At 38.5% G+C, this 21,914-nt stretch overlaps 1 protein-coding gene across 1 annotated transcript in view; it reads right to left on the bottom strand.

Moving 5' to 3' along the window:
* The window catches only part of NSMAF (neutral sphingomyelinase activation associated factor), a 59,992-nt gene that overhangs the window by 14,839 nt on the left and 23,239 nt on the right, over nt 1–21,914 (bottom strand). Inside the window, exons 7-23 of the mRNA XM_018564189.1 lie at nt 19,482–19,553; nt 18,429–18,476; nt 18,293–18,345; nt 18,078–18,207; nt 16,845–16,916; nt 13,312–13,420; nt 10,578–10,754; nt 10,383–10,462; nt 9,366–9,456; nt 8,471–8,534; nt 8,308–8,359; nt 8,104–8,224; nt 7,846–7,977; nt 6,463–6,505; nt 5,668–5,831; nt 2,659–2,767; nt 1,314–1,372 (exon numbers count right to left, since the gene is read on the bottom strand). Of these exons, the coding sequence (XP_018419691.1) occupies nt 1,314–1,372; nt 2,659–2,767; nt 5,668–5,831; nt 6,463–6,505; nt 7,846–7,977; nt 8,104–8,224; nt 8,308–8,359; nt 8,471–8,534; nt 9,366–9,456; nt 10,383–10,462; nt 10,578–10,754; nt 13,312–13,420; nt 16,845–16,916; nt 18,078–18,207; nt 18,293–18,345; nt 18,429–18,476; nt 19,482–19,553 (1,576 nt within the window). The remainder of the gene's footprint in view (nt 1–1,313; nt 1,373–2,658; nt 2,768–5,667; nt 5,832–6,462; nt 6,506–7,845; nt 7,978–8,103; nt 8,225–8,307; nt 8,360–8,470; nt 8,535–9,365; nt 9,457–10,382; nt 10,463–10,577; nt 10,755–13,311; nt 13,421–16,844; nt 16,917–18,077; nt 18,208–18,292; nt 18,346–18,428; nt 18,477–19,481; nt 19,554–21,914) is intronic.

Raw genomic sequence — 21,914 nt, 5'->3', positions numbered from 1 at the left:
AGATCATCCACTGATGACATTGTGAAAGAAAACCACAGAAAGCACCTCTTGGCAGACTTGTATGGCTGGTTGACTACTTCAAAAGCTAAACTGAATGTTCATAAATCATACCAAGTAACCAAGTATGGCAAGGAGATATTCCAGGTTTGGATGGAGAGGACTGGGAGGAATGCCTGGAGGATCACATCAAGACAGGTATTTGTCATACATCAAGCCTACCTAACTTCACATAGACCCTCAAAATTCTCCTACTCAACAGACTTCTGCTGCACTAAATCCACACTTAATAATCTTGCCTTAACAGCATCCTGTTACATGAACTACTCTTCAAAGTCAGAAAAATAGTGGTTATATATTGGATGCCCAAAGATAGCCCAAATGTGACTCAATGGCTAGGTCTTATTTAATCTACAGTATATTACCCTTTAAAAAAAATTGTATACCCACACACAGAGGGTGCCCAGCCAAAAGTGAGAAAATATGGGGCACCTGAAAGTCTTGAACAATGTAACAGAAGATATAGTATCCTTACTGTGTCCCCAGTTATGAATGAACAGGAAATGCTCTACATCACATCCTGTGTTATTCATGATCATGGACATAGTAACTGATACTTTCTCCTCAATTTATGAATGGACAGGAGCACTCAGTATGGAGGCTTCCTGTTCATTCATAACAGGGGCTGCAGAAAAAGAGATTTAGAACTCTGTGTCCTCAATCTCTTTTTCTATTTTAAAAGGGAAATATCAGGGGTCTGTTTAGACCCCTGGCATTTCCCCAAAGCCACTAACAGTAAAAAAAAAAAAAAAATAATAATAATTTTAAAAAGTTGGAAAAAAAAAAAAAAGTAATTTTCGGTTTTGAGTTTGGCTTTTCAAATTTATTTTATTTCAGTCTACAAATTTCATTTTGGTGCATCCCTATCTACAGCAATAATGGCATTTGCACAGATTAAAGGCTCAGTTCAAAAGGTAACACAGTAGGATAAGGATATTTTCAAATAAGCGAGTTATTTTCAGCTAAGCCCAATGAGATTTAAATATGATAGTCACTTGGCTGAAAATAAAGATCCTTACCCTAGGGTAATGCTTCCTGAATTTAGCCTAATGTTATTTATTTTACGGGATTGGATGAGCTTCAATCTCATTAATCATCAAGCAGTGGGGGTAGGGAATTCTGAGATCATAATTTCTAGCCCTGGATTCAAACAAACAATCTGTCATTGGTGGGGAACCTTCATTTTTCTACTTGGCAATAAACAAAAACATGTAAACTTCAATAATGGAGGAATCCCTTTTTTACCCATAACTAACCTTGTGATGTTGTGAAAACAGAGGATCCATTAGAAGATACAGCAATGCCTGTGATAGTTCTGTTTGGATTAGAAAAACAAACAGCCATAGTTACCAAAAAAGCAAAAGTAAAAAAAGGTTTATATACTTTTCCATTAGTGCATCCTGAGGGTGCCTGAACTTTAATGTTAAGCACTAGGATGTACCTTGAATGCCCTCGAGTGTTTTTTTTGTTGAGCACAAACCCTTGGGTGAGGCTGCGGGGACCAGCATTTTTGCCTCCAATAGCACTGTTATAGCATTAGTGCTTGTGTAAGGCCTCATTCACACTGCCGCATATATATACGCGCGTAGTGTCCCATATGCAAATAAATGGCTCCATACACATAGCAGCGTATGGAGCTGTATATTTGCGTAGCGCAAACATGCGCAAAAGCAGAATGGAACAAGATGCGTCCGTGCAGCGTATTTCTGTGTATTTATGCAAATACACATATTAAAATTTCTATTACGAGTGATGCATTCTGGGATTGCATATAGTGCACACATATACGCGCGCGTATATACGCAATATACAATTTTGCTCTTGCGTTGTGTGTGAATGAGGCCCTAAAGTTAAAAATGAATACACTGTACTTCGCTGTTGCTGTCAAGACCAGCCAAATAAAATGTATCAAACTATGTTTCCATGGTGTCAAAACAAGCTTGAAAAGTAGAAGAGATAAACCTTTTCATTGAATAATATATTAACTCTTTCATCTCTCATCTTAAGCTGTTTTTTTTATAATTCCACAGTTAAAAAAATGTTACACTGTTCCTTTTTAGTTTTGTCATTTTGTTTATATACGTACTGCAGCTTAAGAGTTAAAAAGAAGCAAAAAAACTTCAAAAAATCCTAAATTTCATTTGTAAATAACTGCCATGTTTTGTATTGGAAAAATTATTTTAGTTTCAACATAAATGGGGCCAACAAAATTAAATCTAATATTTGTGGTTTAAAATAATAAATCAAACTGGAAACAAAAGTCATTTTGCCTTTTAAATATTAAGAATATAATTTTTGAAATGATTTAGAATATATTAGATGCCAAGTTCCATTATTCCTACTTTCCATAAGAGAATACACACAATAGTGCTATGATGCATACATGTAATGTCAGCCTTACTACAGTGAATATACCATAATCTCAGTTTCAGATGGCTCTCTGTGCTTTACATAGGGTCCATATGAGTTAGTTAAAATACTCATCATGGTCTTACATATTTATACAAATATTTTTAGTTCATATTTACAGGACAGATTCATACTTATAACACATAAAATAGATATTTTTGAATACAGTTAACAAATATAGTATTTACATACTCTTTATGAATCTTGTACCCGCTGTCTATCTGGAATTTAGTGATATTATTCCAAGCAAGAGTTTTACTTTCCTCTGTTAAATCTTCAAAAGAATCTTCACTGGGGGAAACTGCATCAAACACAAAGACATGAAGTGAAAAAAATAAGGTTTTTACAATACACCAATGAAAACTTAGAAGAGGCTTTACCATCTTACAATTCTGCCTCTTCAACTCCTACAGAAAGCTTTGACTGGCAACTGTAATGGTGTGTGGCAACCCAGAGCAACCAGACTTTAGTAGTGTAGCTTATGCACACAAGTGAAAGGAGGTTGTTGATTGGTTGCTGTGGATTGCTGCCATTTGTAAATTGCTATTTTCTCTAATAAATAATGGCAAATACTGTGTTTCATACTAGGGATGTTCAGATACCAAGTACGATACTAGATACTAGTACAAGTACAGATACTTTTCCAGCTCCAAGACTAGACTAGAGAAAAACTCAAAAGTTAGGAGGCAGCTGACATTTTTAAGGCGCATACGGAGCTCCTGGGATTTGTACATCTCTGTTTTAATGTATGATTTTTTTTTACATAAATATATATTAGGGAAGCACTGATACTTGTCCAAGTCCTCACAGATACAATTACTGATACATTTTTGTTTATTGTCATGTGACAGTTGTTCTAAAGCAATACAGACTAATGATTTCAGGACAGTGGTGGATCGTCAGAGCCCAGTCCCAGCTGCAACTGTTGAAAGAACTGTTGATAGTTCTCGTGAAAATGCCAAGTATCGGCACATGTATCTGAACTGGTATCTGAACATCCCTATTTCATACGGTATGCACTATGGTAATGACCCAACTTTTGCGCACGGCAGACACTTTTGGCATTCTTCAATCTTGCAAATCCCCCCGTTACAAAATGCACACGCCGGTCATTTGTGAGCACATTTTAAATTAAAACAGGTGATTTTTGGTTGACTATATGGTAATGGGTTTGACTCTTTGTGCCCTCTTGTTAGACAATGCACATTTTGAATGAAATTGTCAGAGGATAAACATGGAGACTGCCATCCTTTAGCTCTACTCTTCCTGATTCAAGTTGTCTGGCTGTCATGCGGATACTCTTACTGCAATATTTTGAGCAAAAGCCAGAATGCAGATTTCCTGATCTGCATATTTGTTCATGGCCATTGACTAAGAAATGTTTAAAATTAGTAGGTAGGTGAAACAGCAATTGCAGCCTCTCAAAATCTCATGACAAGTGTATTTTAAGTACCATAAGGTTGACAAAGGGTATTCATTCAGCTTCTCCAGCAGTGCTCTCTCCACTGCTTGGCAGTCTAAACAATGATGAAGAGACGTGGAGGAGGTATTCAAACTACATAAATCTGAAAAAGGCCTACTTAAAGAGGAGGTGCTTGGTTTACAGTTGACTACACAGTGTTTGCCTATCACTAAAAGTGATTTTCCAGGTACTTCAAGTTGCAACCAAAAGCCAGAGGCCCAGAACAAAATTAAAAAGCCACTGTCACTTTACCCATTTGGGGCAAAGAAACAATGTTTGCATAAAACCCTCTCTAACGCTTCTCCACTGTTCATTGTCTAGTGGCTGCCATTGCAAATTAGCAGCATATGGTTTCCTCCCATGATACAGTGCTCGGGCCTAGCGAACAATCGTGAAAAATTGGTCTGAGCTGTTGCCATATGAGGTTTATGTGAAATCTCCATTGGCAAATTTAAACAATTATGTATATAGCTTTTAGTTAAGAGTTTGACTAATCTATATAATATGTGATCTTTCTCTCTTTCTTGTCTGTTCTTAGGTTCCTAAAGTAGAGATAAGTGACATACAAACAGATGCTGCAGGGTGTACTATTCATTACAAAATTACACAGTGTAAGGATAGCAGGTCCCACAGACAAGTTGGTGCCAGGTTTTCTTATCTAGCCAATGGGTGCAAATTCTCCTTTGTCTTCAGCTACCAGCTTCAAAGCATTCTCTTATTTATAATTTACTTTTTAATAAAGATTGCAAAACAATACAAAATTAGATAGGAAAGGAAAAAATGAACAAAGCATCATGAGAAATCCACAATAGCACAATAGAATAAAATAAATTTAAAAACTAGCAGACAAAGTTAACAGATCGAAATAAATGAGAAAAACTGCACTCCGGTACAAAAAATGATATACGCCAACTAAGAAGTACCATTCGTAGTGAACTCAGTAACAGTATCAAAGCAAAAAACGAATTGCTCATAAGAGATCTGCAGGACAATCATACTAAAGAACCGAAACATAGAAAAAGAGAAAAGAAAGAAAAAAAAAAGAGGAGTAGGAAGAGAAAAGAAAAAGAGAAAGAGGAGCAAAGAAAGAATAAAGAAGCCTGTACCTGCAGACCATGGTGACAAGGGGGGAGAAGTCACCCAAGCATAGCACGCCATGCACGAGGAAGGATAGGTAAGAGGATCCATATTGCTGGCTTTCTTATTTTTTTTGTGGGTCCGAGTCCTACCAATACAAAACTCACTCCACAGGAAACTCAGTCTGGCAATGGAGTCAGATTGACTTGTACAGGCTGTAAAGCAGCTGACCCCCTCCTTGTGAGTCATTGCAACAAAATCACTGCACACCAGCTCTGCCTCTCCAGGTCACTCTGCACTGTTCAGGGGGTGTTGCTGCTATGAATATTAATGAATGGTGGGAGAGAGCTCGGGGAGAGCGCTCAGTTTCCACACAGAAGCTCATGTACGTGGTAAACGTAGCTTTCCATGCCCCACATTGTAGTTCCCTCTGTACACTGCAGCCTGTAATACATATTACTTGATACTGTATGGAATACAATATTAACATGCAGATGGTAAATAATGTGGTTTATCAATCAAACCTCAGTTCCCCGACCTTGTGGACCCAGAAGCAGTGGTACCCACAACACCCCTACTAGCACATAAGCTAAATTACTTTGGAAAAGTTAAATTTTGTGACAATTATTTCTAGAAAGAAGTTGTCAATGTTTCGGACATACCAGGTGAGTCTGACATAGAAATATTTTGACTGGAAGACCGTGAAAAACTTTTTGACTTTGTAAATATTCTCTTTGGATGAGGTTTCATAAATAGCTGCTTCGGTGTTTGACCAAATTCCAAGATTTGTGTCAGCATAGCTACTTTATGATCAGGATCTTCAATACTATAAAAAGGAGAGAACACATGAAAATCAATCTACAACATTGCATTGGTGTACACTTTTAATGGCAAATGGCTAACTCACATATAAGATTGCAAAGCAAATATCTTTTCCAAATGTCTCACCAGCTACATTTGTGGTCTTAATGAGACAATGTCACTTTGCTCATTTAGGGCCAACTGAAAATGTCTGTGAAAAGGATCTTACTCTGACCCACTGTTACTCACCTTTCCGGCAATCCTCCGCTGCTATCCCCCTCCACCCCGCCCTTGCCCAACAGATCAGAGCGCTCAGCATATGGATCAGACATTTGGGTCTTAATATATTTGGCTGTATTTGCATGTACCATGTCTGGTGCTGGAAACAAATTTTTCGAACCTTATGAAGGACAATTTTACAAAAACATTTGTATGGCAAGCATCAACTATATTATATGTCACTTAAAGCCACATTTTCTGTGTGGTCTGCTCAAAGTCTGAAGATGTACAGACACTACTGCAAGTATTAAATTGTCATAACAAAGTAACAAATAAGAGGACTGAATACTAGAACATAAGCGATATACAGTATACACTAAAATCATCACATATAAGTGACAGTATTTAACATTTACTTACTGCATGTCCTTTATTACCTGTGCAAGTCAATTTCTCCTTCATATGTTACGGGGTGAAACACTACAAAAACAATAAAACTTGCATTAAAATGATTAAAAGAATACATATACAAACTACAGTATATAGATGAACCAAAAAGCTGCTGTTTGTGTTACAAGGTTGTTTATTCTATTTTTCATTATTATTATTTTTTCTCTAGTTGAAGTGGAAAATTGTGATTTTAAAGTGAAAAAAATTGTTAATACCAGACAGGATGGCAAAAACATTGGAGCACTAAAAAAATTATGGCTATTGGAAAACATCAACAATGCCAACTTGAAGGAAGCTAGTTTTTCAGTGTCAGTGGAACAAACCTGGAGGAAAAGAGTTTACACTTTTCAGACCTCTCTGGCTACATGCTTGTTCCCAGCCATTGGCTCACTGGATTAAGTATCAAGATGACAACCCAGTAGCCTGAATATTTTAGCTGCCCCATTTCTATAGGTTTAATTTAAGCCAATATTTCTTTGAACATTATCCCTTCTCCCTGTTTTTCCTCCTGACTTTTCAATTGAGATTAATAGCACAATTATCCATCTCTTTCCTCATGCCCGGGTGCTAGGTATAACCCTGGACTCTGAACTCACCTTTCAGGCCCACATCCAATTTTAGTCCAAATCCTGCCACCTTCTACTCGGTAACAAATCCCAAAAGAACTCTCCAAAATTCACCCCTTCTTAACCAATGACACCGTTAAGCTACTATTTCACTTATCTCATGGCTTACCTATTGCAACTGCCTCTGCATAGTCTATCCCCCTTTCAGTCTATCATGAATGCTGCTTCCAGACTCATCCACCTTACCAACTGCTCAGTGTCTACAACCCCTCTCTGCCAATCTCTGTAAAAAAATACATTTAATGTAGTATAAAAGCAGAATAAAAAACTGGTACAAAAGGGCACCAACTTATGCCATGTTGTTTTCAAATACCAAAGGGGCAAAAACTACCACGCAGTAATGTATATATTGTTAAGAAAATAAAGATCTAAGAATGCAATGTGTGAAATACACATCAGAGACTAATACTACTTTATTACCCGGATTCCATCCAAGCAGAAGATGTTCTAAAGGTATAAAAGCACCCATGGACCAGCAGTAGTGATTTATTGCTGATGTTTGACAAAACATCATTAGGTGCTTCCACTGCTCATCTAGGACACAAAGTTAGCGGAAAGGCTGCTCTGCTCAAGCTGTACATCTACTTGAATGCAAGAAACACATACACATGAAAAAAAGCATGGTGCTGGTGAGTCCTGCATTCTGTATCTGGGACACCTTCATCTGTCCTATAAAGGGGTTTGTATGTTGCCTACAAAAAAGGCATTCATTGTTATTTATAAAATAAAAGCAATTGTTATTACCATTATTGGCAGCAACGGCTTCACTTCCTCTCTGCTTACAGCCAAATATTAAATCAATCCATTCATGGAGATAATCTGAGACATACTGGCTTTCTAGGGCATCCGTGTTCTTCTGCAGAAAATCCTCTGGATCTAATTGGAGGATGGCGAGATGTATAAGCAATATGGACAATACAAACTGTTAGTGTACACAGTTTATACAGTTGTTATATTCATAGAACCAGTTACATGCCGGAATGAAGATTAAGACTACATTACCTGAGGCCCACGGTGGAAGCTCTACGTCATCCACCAATTTCCCTCCTTGTCTCTTCCCGAGCTCCAGGTTCAAATTATTCAACAGGAAACTCTCATCACTTCCAAAAAACTCTGGAATTAACTAACAATACCAATTGTGTTATAAAAAGAAAAAAAAAACACATAAATCAGTGCTGTGCAGTTGTATAAAAAAAAAAGGATTACCTCTTTAAAGTCCGTCACCCCTTCTAAACAATTTCTCCACGTCTCTGCAATACTGGAAAAGAGGTAGAATCTATTACTTCCTTTGTATCTTCACTATGGAGCATAAATGGATAACATGTATTTTACAATGTAGCATTATCTATTGCAGCATACGTATACTAACCTGTTGAACATCCTGTCTGCATGGTCATACTTCCCATTCTGGATGCAGAGCATGTGCTCTGGGGCTGGAAAAATGAGGAGGGGATTTTAGATATTTACCAAAGCATAAAACAAAATGCGCTAGTACTCACCTCATGCACTGGAAACTAGCACCCATAGGTGCCTCCCTATATCCTCCATCATCTCCGAGATTTGGCCAAGGTGCCCAAAACCTGAAAAACTATCATACACAAATACCACTTGGGCAGTGAAGTTGTTTTTGGCCCGGCACCATCCTCTAGCTGTCTACTGGTCAGTGAATCAGTCCACCACATTGATGAACCCATAGAAATCTGAAGGAGGCAGCAAAGCAAAGTTATGGCTGACTAGTCCACATTGGTATTTCCATATTACAGCCCTTAGGTTTAAGGGTTCTCACAAGTTCTAGAAGATGTGAGATATAACAAAAAGATATGGCCAAGAACCTCTGGGAACCTATAGGAACATGCAGGTGCTAGTTTACATGGCCTGAAGTAAATACATTAATTGCGGGGAGTTACGACATTATGGTTTATAACCATACGAAGCCCTGAGAACATACAGCCGCCACTGAAGTACATGCATGTAGATTAGAAGTGGCTGAAAGGGGCTAGAAAAGATCAGCAGCACTGAGATTCAAAATGTTTATGTTATTCAGCTATTTTGGACAGCATGATTCCTTGCTAATGGTAAGTGCAGCCTAAAAAACTTGAGGAAATGGGTAACACGAATGAGCTACACAGGAAACAAAGGATACAGAAGCCTGTAGGCTTACAGAAAGGTATATTGGCAATTGTGGTGTCAGTTTTAATGGACATAGCATTACATATCTGGTACTATATCCTACCAATTTGAAATGTAACTGAATGTAGCCTTACCAACTCGGACCAGGTAGAACAGAACATATCCTGGCGAGGAATAGTGGCTTCCATATATAAATTTTGGATCAGGCATTTCATGATAACGCTCCTGTAAAACAAAAACAAACATCAGAACGATGCATTTAATAAGAATATAAAATTATTTTTACAAATGCTACTAAAAGTCAAGCCTGGCTTTGTCCCCTTCCACCTCTCCAGCATCTTTCTTTAATGAGACGCTGTCATTATGTAACACTTTTCAGGCTGCTCACATACATAAAATCACTGAAATTACCACTAAGGGTCATATGTATAAAGCTGTGAATGTGACATTCACCAAGCAGTGACTGGTGATAAATAATTCATTGTATATTAAAACACATCCACCAGTAAGGTTCACATTCATTAGTTAAACAAGCATATTATTATTTTACTTACAATTACTGGCCCCTCTTGGGCATTAGTGATGAAATGTGCGTTGCAACCTGGGAAGGTTACATCAGCAGTACATTGCTGGGAATTCTCATCTATAATCTCACAAGATCTCAGGGAAAGGCATTTTCCTCCCCTGAGATGATGTGCATTGCACATGTCCTTGTCACTTGTACCAGACTCCAGGAAATAAAATGAGATATGTTAATCTGCCCTTTGTGTAACGCACATGTGTAATGCACATGTGTAACGCACATGTGTAACGCACATGTGTAACGCACGCTTTTGCCCATTTCCCCATCTACCAACCATCAACCCTCTCCTAGGAACTAGCTTTCAATTGGCTAAAATACAAGTACTCAAGCCTGAAAAACACACACAAAATAAATGGGGACTAAAAGTTTGCATTGTATCATGGGAGATGAACCCTTTTCCCCTAGGGTTCATCTATAGGCTTTGAGATGCTGAAGGAGAGCTTTGGCCACACATAACACAATTTCAAACATCTTCATGTGCTTTTTTTGGGTGGAGTTCTTCAGAACTCTCCTGTGGGGTAAAGAAGGTATATATGCTATCAACATACAATACTTAATAATTACATACCAACAGCCTTTCAAGTCTATCTTTATTTAAAGCTCCAACTGGTTTAGTTAGGTCCCGGAAGGTTTGAGGAATGGATAAGTCTTCAGAGAAAAAAAAAAGGATGTTTTATATTGAAAACAAAATGCATTGTAGGAATTCAAATGCTGTATGATGATGTACAGTTATGACATAAGTTCCATCAAGAAAAGCTCATACCTAGCTCTGAACTTGTATAGTCTGCAATGATCCATGGAAACACAGGATACTGAGACAGATCATTGCAGCTCCGGTCTGCCAGGTTATTGAGATGTAACAGATACTGGTAATTGGAGATACGTCCCATCTGCCACTGGAGCATGTAGCTGTCTGCAGTATGCTCTGTCACGTGATTTTCTGCAGGAAACATGAGACACAGCCATTATCTTCAATGTCATCTTCCCCAATCTCTATTTTCTTAATACAAGTCAATGGAAACAACAAAAGGTCATTCATACATATGTTTCCAAGGCTTTTGTTAAACAATGGATAATCTCATGTTGCAACCTTTAAATGAGAGAAGAACATGTGATAGCGGATTTGCTTTCTACATTCAACAGAGACAGCCAGTTGTGATCAAATCTTCCTGAAGAATGAAACCAGTTCAATAAAATTAGGAACCAGTAACAATGAGGCTTGGATCCGATGTTTGCAGCTCACAACCTTCATAGCCGCAATGTATGCAGTTTCCCCAACAGCTGCCATATATAGAGTACCCATCTCTGCACCCCCTCCCAAGCAACTATAATGGACATTGTTGGTGGTATAATGATCCCTGTTATGCCTTACAGTGGCTTTAGCAGGACTCATCTTCCCCAGGGCTGTGTCACATGAGTCAACATCCAGTCACATGACAAAAAGCGCAGAGAAAGCTTAGTTCAGCTTCCCGGCAATAAACATGGGTATGTTTTGTAAGGAACTTATTTGGTGCACTGTTTTAATAATTAGTTTTTTTATTATAAGCTGACAAATGGACAACATTTTTAAAAATTGTTAATATTTAAACAGCTTATATGAATATTTTTTTTCAACTTTTTAATCTTTTTTTTTTGTTACAGTTTGTATAAGAGCTGCAGTTAGTGTGAGGCACCATGCAGTTCAGCAGGCTGATGTTGGCTTGTTCATAAGCATAGCCACATGGTCAGTATGAATAGCTGCCATAGTTCTCACATGATCAGTACCAATTATGACTGATACTCGATCACTGTATCTTAGGCTGGGTTCACACCTAGGCGTATCGAATGTGCGCGTGTGACGCACGTTTTTACCGTGATTCGCAGTAAAAAAAACGTGCGACAAACGCGCGTTTCCGAGGGCTATTTGGCTGTATCCCAATGGAAACGCGCGACAAAAATGCCCCAAAGAAGCTCCTGTACTTCTTTGGGCGTAGGACGTTTTGTAGCGCGTTCATACGGCCTGTAATAGCCCAGGTGTGAACCATACCCATAGGAAATAATGGGATTTCGGTGTTTGAGCGCTTTGCAAAGCGCTCAAACGCACTACAAAACGCCCAGGTGTGAACCGGGCCTTACAGCATATATGTTAATATGGGGATTGCAGACAGCAAGGAGTTAAAGCTCCCTCAGGAGCCATATTAACCACATTGTGGCCTACAAAAACCTTAATTTCCCTTTCCCCACTGACTCCAATGTATTTAGACAAAATGGTGACATTTTGGCACAGAAAAAACTCTGTTTCACTATCCCCATTGCCTGGCTGCTGTAAAAGAATAGTAGTTGTCATTAAACACTAGACTAAAATGTCACTGGCCTCGGAAATTTCTTGGATTAGCAATGCATGTGGACAGGACATCCAGGTTGTCAGCAAACTGTTTTCAGTTTCCATAGCAACCTGAACCTTTGGATTTGTCCAGCATGGAGGTAGCCAAAGTCAATACCCTGCCATCTACAACTATCAGAAAGTTTCCAAAGGAGATGGAAAAAAGGACAGAACGTTAATAAAGTCTGCCATAGACACAAGGAAATGGAAAATCCAGTAACATTAGAGAAAGACTAATACACATGTCTGAACAGTTCACGACCTGAAAGTAACTCTACAGCAATAAGATAAACTAGATCAAGTCAGTAGGTATGCCGATACAAATGCCCTGGTGAATGATTGTACAAGATTGAACAAGATTGTAGGTGACAAGCCTTAAAAAATGCCTCTGGGTGGAATAATAATTCTTGGGAATCTCCTGGCAGACATACACTGGTCCTCTGCCATCTATATCTGGTAATAACTATAATTTTAAAGTATGTCCACCCAATATTGATATTTCGTCTATAGGCTGGATCACCCAATGAGTTTCAGCATTAAAATTGGAGAGAAGAAATTCTAAGCTCTGCCCCAAACAAGTCATATACTTCCTTGTATTGCATTCTCCACAAAGTGGATGAGACATCCAATAGGGAGAGTAAGATTACTTATAATTTTCATGTTAGGTGGGAAGACCCAGGAACTCACCACTGGAGTGCCTATGAAGCTGGGAGGGAGGAGGGGGTGATAAAAAAAACAGCCAGCATGACCCGTTCATCATGCACTCAGCCATGTTCCTAAGTGTTCAACTCAACTGTGTTCTAGTTGAACACTACATTCAAATCAAAACGGTCATATTTGACATGCATAGATTTGTTTGATCTACTTTTCCTGCAGTTCAAACACATCTTAAAAGAGCATGCGGCATCCAAAGAAATGCAGTGCAATGCAGGTCAAATGCAACCTCTGACATGCCATGTGTACTGCTCGATTAGATTATTAATCTTGTTTAGCACAGTGGCTTCCTCCAGTCTGGAAATGCAGTGGGCCCATGTTAGCACATTACAGAAAGCTTTTCCACATTATAAGAAAGGAATGCATTATTTCAATATTCCATAAAATGAATGATGATAAACTGTAACAACAAAAATCCAACCTATATAAGCTGCGATATAGTAGTATAGCCCATCGCGATCTTTTGGATTATAAAATTTTAGGTATATGTCTGAACACAAATCGTTTTCAGTGCAAAATACTTCCAGTCCCTAAAAATAAAAACAAAATTACAAAAAATGTGTAGTTACCTGCAATGGAACTGCATGACAAGTTAAAATAAAAATCTTTACAAAAGGACAGGAATTTGTTAAATCAATGTGTCTTTGAAGGTTCTCATGTCATAGTACATCTAGTTGAATTTAGTAACATTCAGATAGACTTGTTCTATAATACTTTAGACGTTTCACTACTCGTCCATTGGATCGGTTGCTTTCTGTGTGCCAATCGGAATAGAGAGTGGGCGCTGATAAGCAAAGCCTGGGGTTCTATCAGTGAAAAATGGGGTTAGAGCTGGAGTTAGGTTTCAGAGGGAATACCTGTTACGTTTTTGGGCACGTTTTAAAGTTAAGGGTTAAGATTTTGAGGGGTTAGGTTAAATTTTAAGGACTTGTAATGTCCTTTAAAGCTGAACTCTAGGCAGATTTACAAGACACAAATTAATGCATCTCTGTATTTATCAATGCATCAATACATTTAGTTTTTAAATATTATTATTATACAGGATTTATATAGCGCCACCAGTTTGTACAGTGCTTTACAATATAAGGAATGGGTGCTACACTATACATTCTATTCACATAATTTCAGATCACATTATTCTACTGACACTACCCCTCTATTTTGATCACTTATTGTTCAACAGCACTAGATCAAAAGTACACTATCACTAGCACTTTTTATTTTTATGTTTATTTGTATCATGTTTTAGCTGGAAGTTCATTTAATTTGAATTGAGGATCCAATTATGTTTCAAATTATTAAAAAAACTGTATGTTAGATGATCAATGCTCAATAATCGATGTTTCTACTATGATCAGTGAGATGTTTATGTATGGGGATACGACTCGCACTCATGGGATGCCATCTCCCTCACACAGGACTGACTGATGCAGCGGGCCATTCGCCTACACGCAACCTTTGGGGATGGTCTTCACCCCAGCACTTCCTCATTCTTTGATCGACCTTTGAGGCAGCGCTGGTGCCGATGCCCCTGGGCAGTTCGCTCTTTTATCAAGCTTGTCGGGTGCGCTGATATATAGGGCGCATGTGCGCACTTAGTGCCCGCCCCGACCGGATATGACACACGCCGACACTTCGGGGCGGCGTGTGTGTCCATGGAGGGAATCTTCAGATGAGGGGAGACACAGGGGCTTGGGGGAAGGGAAATTTGGCTCTGGATGCAGGAGGAGTTCCAATTACTTATATAAAGGTATATCATCGAAGACTTAGGTTATAAGTAATTAATTATATGGTTTTGTTTTTTTGCCTCTTAGATAACTTTTTGTATAATATACTTAACTATCAATACCAATGAGGACTATCTTTGATACTATTAGATATATTTGGACAATTACTGAGAAGATGGGATTAATTGGATCAATTGATGATCTAGGATGGAAGCGATTTTTAGTGTATTTATGCAAGATATATTGACATAATTGGTCATTTGGTATGGATACAAAATTATCACATGTTTAGGCGAACTTTACTAATACATCGGACTTATTTGTATAAATCATGTACCTGGCATGACACAGAGTTTATTGTTTTGTCGGGTTACATGTGATATTCTCTATATATATGCATATGAAGGTATACCCAGTGGAGCATTGGACTCTATTTATTCTATTGGTTGCCAAAGGACAGCCATGGGATCTTGCCATTCCCACTTGCCCCTGGCTTCTCCACACCTCTTGTCCTGGCTGAGTGGAGGGGCTCCCCTGGATGCGAGTCTGATCACCATTATCATCATACATTCTATTTATGGTATTTATTTGATTCATTATTATCTATGTTAATATTTATCATGTATGGCAAGTGGTTATTTCCAAGTACTTGATTGCTTACAATCATATTCATATAGAATTCATAGGCTACCTCTATCAACTTCCTGACGAAGCTACGGTGAAACGCGTCGAAGAAAAGTACAGATTATTTAATGAAATTTGCAATAATATTATGATGACTAATGTATTTATTTATGGACATTTTTAGATGAAATGAATATAGAAAACATAAAAAAATGGTATTATGCCAAACAATCTATACGGGTCCTAAGAGGTGACATGCCGTTTATGTATTATGTTTTAAGATGATTATGAGATTTTTTTACACTTTGTCAATCATGTACTGACCTTATTAAAAATGAGTTTTATATTATTATATTGATTAGTTTTGTGACATTATGTTTAGCTATATTCCCTTGCATTAACTAGTAGACACTTTTAAAGCCCCAATTTTTTCTATTGATTTATAATTATGAGTGTAATCAGGGGTGTGGTGTCTCTATTCTAGTGCTGATCCCTAATTTTTTCTAAATGTGCTGACAAAGAGCAAGCTGATAGGAGAAAGCAGAGTGATCAATATTGATCATTTGCTGCTTCTACATTGCTGTCCAGTCACAGGCTGGGGGTAGGCCTATGACAACCTCACTTTCAGAGGAAGTGGGTTGAATGACGCTGACCTTCATTAAATCAGGAAAATGAAGGACATCTTGCACCAGAATATAAAGCACTGTGAAAGACAGCTCCAGAATGAAGTCAAGTATTGCAGAGAAAACTGAAATTTTGTTTTATCTTTTAGTGGAGTATTAAGAATTTATGTTTTTATTCTTTGCCGATGTTTGGCATATATTATAAGGGTAAGCTAAAAAGTTGGATTAATTGTCAGGGCAACTGATTACAGAACAAAAAGATCTGTGCTCTTTGCCAAATTCTCGGTGCTGGAAACCAATGTATCGGGGCGCTGTTTTCTTTTTACGTGTGCAACATTTCTACAAAAACAACCGTCAACAAATCTTTTGTTTCACATAAGCAGACTGTTGTGATTTTAACAAAGAACATCCACTTATGTCTAGATTTCAATGCTATGGCCCCCAAATATCACTGTGCCATCTTCTTTAGCTGTGTGGTCCCATGCTCTTCAAACTATATACAGACGAGTGTTCCACTTTATAATGAAATATAGCTACTGTATATTTTTTTACTTTTTTCTGAAGACTTCCATAAGAAAGGACACTGATAACATGATGAAGCAAAGGGAAATCCAATGCCCTTAGCCACCCCCTCCACAAATTCTGCCATAGCTATGATTTTACAGAACTTGGCCTATATCCATTATTGAGTGGAAGTCACATGATTTCTCCCATTCCTGTGGGCCATCTGTACATGCCCCATACAGAATGAGACTGTGCCATTATTGAACCAAAATATTTTGTGAAAAACTCTCTGTATTGCCACCCAACTACTGTATTCTTGCACAATAATGGAATGATAATGGTACCGTTTCACTAGATTGTAAACCAATAATTATATGGGAAGCCATACATATCTATAGGGGTATTGCATTATGTGAAAGGTTGTCAATGCTAAGGAAAACATTCAGTTTATCTGAATACTACATCAACAAACTTACCACAGGCATTAGCATGTGTCTCCTTTTGTATATTCTTCGTATATCAGCCAAGCTAATGCAAACAACAGGTTTCTAGAAAAACACAGGCAATTTTTATTTTAAAATGTAACTTCAAGTAGGGGAACATTTTTCAATATAAATAAAGGATATATAGTCTTTCACACTATAATACTTTACCTTAAAGTTTATTAATCAAAAGTCCATATATCCCTTCGCACTCCTGACCGGAGAATGCCCAATGTGGGCGGGTGCAGCAGCAACAACAGATGCCTCCGTCAAAAACGTACAAAAAAATAATAAAGTCACCGGCACTCCAAATGATCAAGTCAATAAGATTATTGACCCAAGTGATAACACCTCTAGCAATGTTTCGGGACCATGCGGCCCCTTCCTCAGGCAAGGAAGGGGCATGCGGCCCCAAAACGTTGCTAGAGGTGTTATCACTTGGGTCAATAATCTTATTGACTTGATCATTTGGAGTGCCGGTGACTTTATTATTTTTTGTATATTTTTTTTTTAAAAAGTATATTAAGTCCACGCCACCCCCATGTACAAACAGCAAACCTAGAAACCACCTGGATTGTCATATTTAATTTATTCCCTCTATTTTTTGGAAGTGCTTTGATACTGACACTGGATGACCCAAATGTAAAAATCTGTAAAAATCACAGGCGCCAAAACACAGTAACTGCTCCTGAAAATGGGTCTTCTACAAGAATATACAGGGTGGGGGGGGGCAGCTCCTCACAGTCAAGGGAAACCAGAAATCTGATGAGGACAAAGCAAAAGGAGCGCCTCTATAGTGTAAAATTGATTTATTATGGATAAAACACACAGCAACCAGCTTGTAAAAACGAGCAGAAAGCGATATAATCTCAGACCATCAAGATGAATACACGAAAATAGGGTGAGGGAAAGGAAGTGCTAGTACTAAGCCGAAGCCATCTGCACGCTGACCCTCCTTCAGTTGACGCGTTTCTGAGGACAAACCTCTTTCATCAGCTTAGTACTAGCACTTCCTTTCCCTCACCCTATTTTCGTGTATTTATCTTGATGGTCTCCTTAGATTATATCGCTTTCTGCTCGTTTTACGAGCTGGTTTGTAAGTACCTTTTCAGCTGTGTGTTTTATCCATAATAAATACATTTTACACTATGGAGGCTCTCCTTTTGCGTTGTGCTCATTAAATGCAAAAATGTACACTGCATAAGATGAATAAAAATATTGACTTACTGGATAGCCATTTAATGGCTGAAAGTAGAGGTATTTGTCTGTTATACACACATGTCCTGGATTGGTTACCAATGGTGTTACCATTTCTGCCAAGCATTCCATGTGGGAGGTTTCAGATACACTTTGAAAGCTGTAAAGGAATATGAGGATACCTGAACATTACATTTACAAAGCTCTGTAGAAAAGATTTAGTCTAGCCTAAGATTTTTACCAACCTGTTTTTATCAAATGATGATCTTGCTAAACGTGATTGTAGAATGGCAGTTATCTAGTGACAGAAAAAAAAGATTTTATACTTTTGCACCAAACAACCAAAACCACTGCACCTTGTAAAAGGGTTTCAAGTCTTACCATGGCTGTCTGGTCTCCAAGTTTCTCCAGGCGAGAAGCTCTTTGTAGCTGTAAGAATAAGGAAATATTTCAATTAAGAAAAAAAAACAAAAAAACAAAAAGCGAAGATGCAATTGTTTTACGTATGCTGCAACTGAACCTACATGTGTATTCCTTCAGTTGGCCCATGGGCTGCCTATCTGATAGGTGGCCCAATGGCTAACTAAAGGGGCACACAGTAGACAACTGACTCTGCAAACTGGCATATTAAGAATATAAAATATGGATAAAATAAAAGCTAAACATGGGTTTGCAAGTATGCAGGTATGTACAATTGTAACTAGCAATTTCAAAGTGTTTAGATTTAAAAAAATCAAAAAAAATATCTGCTTTAAACTTTCTAATTTTCTAATTTCTAGTTTAAATAGGGATGCACCAATACAGGTTTTTCGATATTGAGTACCGATATTTTTTTTCCGGTACTCGCCAATACCAAATACTGATACTGGAAGTCCCATTAAGGATGCAGTGTAATGATTTGCCACCTGGCCTCCTGATTAGCCGGGCAGCATGTAAAGACTCGCCACTCGGCTTCCCGATTAGCAGGGAAGCATGGAGCCAGCTTTCTGGACAATCAGGAAGCCGGGGGTCAGGTAATGACTTACCGCCTGACTTCCTGATTGGCCAGCTTCTCGACCTATCAGGAAGCCGGGCAGCGAGTCATTGCCTGGCTTCCTGATTGGCTGGGAAGCCGGCTCCCTACACCCTCGTCACCAGGTGACGAGGAAGCCTGAACTCGGCTTTCTGGCCAATTTGGAAGCCGGCGGGCGGTAATGACTCGCCATCCGGCTTCCTGATTGGCCAGTTTCCAGACCAATCAGGAAGCTAGGCAGCGAATCATTACACGCTGACGTTCGGGTATCGGGCTAGGCATCGGAGCATTTGGGCGAGTACAAGTACTCGCCCAAATACTCAGTATCGGCACAGATACTAGTATTGGTATCGGTACATCCCTAAATTTTAAAGTCATCCAAATTCACATAAACTCTGCAAACTCTAGATCCATTATTTTACCTGGAGAACAGTTTGTACAACATCATCAACCTTCCTTGAATCCTCCAACTGAAAGAAAATTTGACTTCCACCCTAAAAAAATAAATGGATGTATTTTAAAATGTGATTAAAAAAATATAACTATACAATATAAGATGTCTACTTTTAAACAATTACAGAGAGCCTTTCACACTACAAATCTTTCTGAACGTTTGTTCTGTTCAAATAGACGCAAACATTTACATACTTAAAGTGACACAAACTCAGGAGTTAAATCACAAAAATGCATTCAAAGTACCATAACTATAAATGTATCTTATTTGTGTATCACTCGGCTGTAGATCCTCAAAATCACCTCTGAATTGGTGCTGACCCTGTCCTTCCTTCTGGAGGGTGGCTACTTTTGTTCCCCGTGGTCCCTGTGTGTGTTGTAAAGTAGCCACCGCTCCAAGCTCATTCCTGGGATGCATTTGAATCTTGCATTTAGTTTACTAACTTGTATTGAAGTTATAGTATATCACGGGAGCGAGCTTGGAGCAGTGACTACTTTACAACACACAAACAGGCACCATGGAGGACAACACACACACATACAGTATATAATATTAAAAATTCCAAACATACTAGAGTTTTCATTGACAAATGTCACTTGATTTGGCTGAGGCAACAAAGAACATCTAAGGATTGTTCATGGAGAAATGAACATTTGGCCAGGTTGGCTTTTATTTTAACAACACAAGTGTATTTTCCCCAAGGTAAGCAATGAGGATGTCTGGCCAGTCTCCACTGTTCACATTATTATGCTGCGTGTCGAATACTTACATCAGACAAAAAGTGATATAAAGAGGTGATAAAGTCTATGCATTGGCAGCAAACGCTAGATACTAATTAGAGGAGTCTACTCTCTCTTTCCAGCAGCTAAGATCAATTACAGATCAGCACTGTCAAACCATACAGCCTCAACTTTCCAAAAAGCTTGGCTTGGAAATATGATCCCTTTTTCAGTGTTCCTATACAAACACAATGCCAGAAATGTACTTAATAGAGAGGTGTGCGTTTGTCATAATAAAAAATTATGAAACCTTGGCAAGCAAAGGGAGAAAAATCACCTGTGGCAAAATGTATGCTGTAATGCTTTTCCTGCTCCATTATCAAGCATTATGTCGACAACAGTTTGACATATCGTATAATACATTACTATTGTTATTACTTGTAATTATTATTAGTTGCTATGAACTGCAAACACTTAAACTCTGGTCCATCTAATGTAATATTTGCCTTAATGATACACAGAGATGAGAGGTATATTTTAAAAGGAGGATACCAGCCATGATAAAGAATTATTGGCATTTTTATACGACAGGCTATGTGCACTTATTTGACTGTGAGCTGCATCAGTACATTTAGAGAGGCAGGATGTGTTTCCTGCACAAGCATTTATGGAACTTATACTGAGCCTAGGGTGACGGGAGGACGCTAGTTTGTGTCCTCCCGTTACCCTAAGGAGAACTATGGGGAAAAGACTTAACCCCATAGTTCTCCTTTAATATTCTAAATGGAGACCCCCAAAACAAAAAGCATGTATGATGCCTCTGATCCCCTGTATGGCACCCTTGAAAGCCAGAGTTCCATGTGATGCAAACAGCTCACTTGATTGCTGGTTCTAGTCCATCCCCTCCCACCTCATGTGCCTTACTCATGCTAATAAGGCTGTCCATCATACTGGTGGGCCAACATTAGGAAGAAAGCAGGCAGGAAGAGACCGGCAATGTCACTACAGAACACAGGGGTGATATAGGAGAATATGGCGTATGAGGGGAACCCTGGCATCTGACACTCCCAGAACTGTTGAATGTTGAAGAGGTTGACAGAACCTGTAGCGGTGGAAAGTACTCCTACTTCTACCTCTCCTCTAACCGTAGAAGTAAACATAAGAATGCTTCTATTGCAGGGATTTTTTTTGACAGGGTTGCTTTAAAGCGAACCTTTACCCATATCTTTAAAATAACAACAAACACATCATCTTTAGAAAATGTTTAGTATTGACAATCTACAAACACATACTTCTAGGTAATTGTAGGCTTTGTATTCTTTGCATACCTTATTTCTGTTTCCTTCCCCAGTTCCTTCTGACAGTGGCCACGTTTACTAAGGGCAGATTACTAGCTCTCCATTTACTTCCTGAAATTGTAGCACGTGACTAGACATGGGACCATGCACATCATCTCAGGGGAGGAAATGCCTTTCCCTGAGAGCTCATGAGATTACAGTTGAGATTTCCCAGCAATGCGCTGCTGATGACAAGGCAATCCCAGTGTGCACTGCATTGGCAAACTGAAGTCATTTTGCCCTTTCAAAGCAGGAAGTGAATGCTCTGCAAGTGTAAGTATTTCAAAATCATAGCATTTTACACCGGACATGTTTATGCTATTATTAATCACCATACATAGGAGG

The sequence above is a fragment of the Nanorana parkeri genome, unplaced genomic scaffold, assembly GCF_000935625.1.
Source record: "Nanorana parkeri isolate BGI_ZX_2015 unplaced genomic scaffold, ASM93562v1 scaffold732, whole genome shotgun sequence".
NCBI classification, from domain to species: Eukaryota; Metazoa; Chordata; class Amphibia; order Anura; family Dicroglossidae; genus Nanorana; species Nanorana parkeri.
The sequence above is the reverse complement of the archived record's forward strand: the minus strand, read 5'-3'. Positions and strand labels throughout refer to the sequence as shown.